The sequence below is a fragment of the Trichinella spiralis genome (assembly GCF_000181795.1).
Source record: "Trichinella spiralis strain ISS 195 chromosome Unknown Scfld5546, whole genome shotgun sequence".
Lineage (NCBI taxonomy): Eukaryota > Metazoa > Nematoda > Enoplea > Trichinellida > Trichinellidae > Trichinella > Trichinella spiralis.
The window spans coordinates 1-2,153 of record NW_003532485.1 but is presented as its reverse complement, the minus strand read 5'-3'; the positions used below and the strand labels follow the sequence as shown (position 1 = coordinate 2,153).

At 36.0% G+C, this 2,153-nt stretch overlaps 1 protein-coding gene across 1 annotated transcript; it reads right to left on the bottom strand.

Annotated features, from left to right (window-relative positions):
• Nucleotides 1-11: 11 nt before the first annotated feature.
• Tsp_13521 (serine/threonine-protein kinase Smg1) lies at nucleotides 12-2,127 on the bottom strand (the record flags this gene model as incomplete). The annotated part of the gene is made up of 10 exons (XM_003366708.1): nucleotides 12-104; nucleotides 184-321; nucleotides 377-476; nucleotides 558-731; nucleotides 812-904; nucleotides 956-1,137; nucleotides 1,210-1,329; nucleotides 1,433-1,620; nucleotides 1,696-1,780; nucleotides 1,854-2,127. Coding segments are annotated over 10 exons (1,447 nt in total), but the record flags the coding sequence as incomplete, so codon positions are not given.
• Between the last annotated feature and the right edge of the window lie 26 nt (nucleotides 2,128-2,153).

Here is a 2,153-nt window from a genome sequence, read left to right as displayed (position 1 = left end):
TCTGGGCCGACCCTGTAAGCCGTCGACCAAATCCAAACAGACTGTTGCACAATTCGCGCAAAGCGCCGAAACGACGGAACGATCTTGCTTTCCAAATTTTTATACTGCATGTTACAATTAAAAAAAAACAAATGCAAACACAGAAAATATTCCATTTTTTTCTTCAAAAATTTAAATTTTTACCGGTTGAATTTTCTGCGTCTGACCGGTGGCTCGTAGAAATTCCATCGCCAATTCGATAAAACACTGCGGAGGTTCGGAAAATGCGTCGTCGACTTTTTGACGAAAACCATGCAAATTGTTCAACTGTGAAATGCTATTCTGAAATTCACATTGATTAAGCAAACAAATAAATAAGAAAAAACCATCAATTAACCGAATAGGTGACATTCAACTCTTGATTCTTTTTCAATTTGCTCATCAATTCAGCGTAACTTGTAATCACTTCCTCATAAACACCAGTAAAATCTTGATTGCTTGAACAACGAGAAATAAAATATATAAATTATTTTTTCAAAAAAATTACATGTATATTAGCATTTTAAAAAATGGTGTACTTTTCTAAAAATTTGTAAAGAGAATGATCCGGATTTTCGGTTGCTTGGGATATCAGTTTCAGTACAGCTTCGTACGTGGAGCAACGTTGGCGAGTGTTGGCAATGGAATTGCAAATGATTTCCATTTGATCCAACATTTCGCTACTCGTTTTGAACGTTTCATTGAATGAATTTCTAAAAATATGAATAAAATAAAATAAAATAAAATAAAATAAAATAAAATGAAGTAATAATTCATCCGTCGAACTGCTAACCGATTTTCAATCCACAAAGCTTTGCATTCTTCGTAACGGTAGAGAAAGAATCGCTTGTTCCAATCACGACTTTGTTCCACATATTTTCTCAATCTACGACAGGCAAGAATTATTCAAAGAGAAAATTGAAACAAAATTACGCACTTCATGTCGCCTTGGATTGTGGATAAAATGCTGTGCACGACGAGACCGTTTGGGCCGATACCGTAAGTTTTTCTCCAATCAATCAGCGGATCGTGGACGAACGTTTCAAGCAAAGTTACAAATGTATTCTTGTGTTCACGAAGCAAACTGAGCACATTTTCACAGGAAATCCGAAATTCACCCTAATCAAGAGAGAGCAATATTAAAAGTAAGAAAAAAAATGTTTTTATTTTTTTCCATTTTCAATATCCAACCTCAACACCGCTTATGCCAAGCGCATTCACTATATTTTGAGTGAGACGAAACGGCACCGTCTCCGGAACGCGCAACAATTTCCCCTTTTCAAAGCAAACGTTGTAATCAATGTTCACTACCTGCAATAAAATTTGAAAAAACGAACAATTATATGATGATAAAGTTGAAATGGATAAAAAATTATCATAAATGAGCACTTCGCCAGTTTCCAAATTGACCAACAGATTGTCCAAATGACGATCGCCCAAGCCGATTACATAACCAATTATAGCCACCACGGCCATGGATCGAGCGAAATTCACTTGCGCTTTCCACCAACTTTCTGACGTCACGTGCTTTAGCCAAAATGCACTGTTGCGACGACGGTGAATGGAAAATGAAAAAAAATACATCAGATAAGATAAAACATTCTATTGAAATTTAATAAATAATAAAAAAAAGTATAGTAGTAATTTAAATGTTTTGTTACTCGGACAAAATTGTACGGGGTGTTTCTTCGATGAGTCGATCTAGCACTTTGCGCAAAATGGGCAAAGGACACTTGCTTCTATTTCGCATATGTTTCACCGGCTTAACAAACAAAATGATAAACATGAAAACAATTTTCTGCATATAAATAGATCATTTGCAAATTATTTATTACCAATCCTTCATTCGACAGCAATGTACGCAATTTTTCGTAAAACAACTCGCTCGGTCTGGTCACATTTTTGCCTCCCTTCAAATCAGCAAAATCATTATTGAAGAAAAAAAAATCAATGTGTTTTGTCCATTTTGCATCATTACCTGCCTGAGTTGCCATTTTCTGTACAAAAGAAACAGGGGGACAAAATTGTCGACCCACTGTATCAAGCCGGCACGTTGCCCCAGCGGAGTGACCGCATACTTTCGGGCATGTAAACGCCTCGCCCAGTGATCTGCAAAAAAAATTAGTAATTTTTTT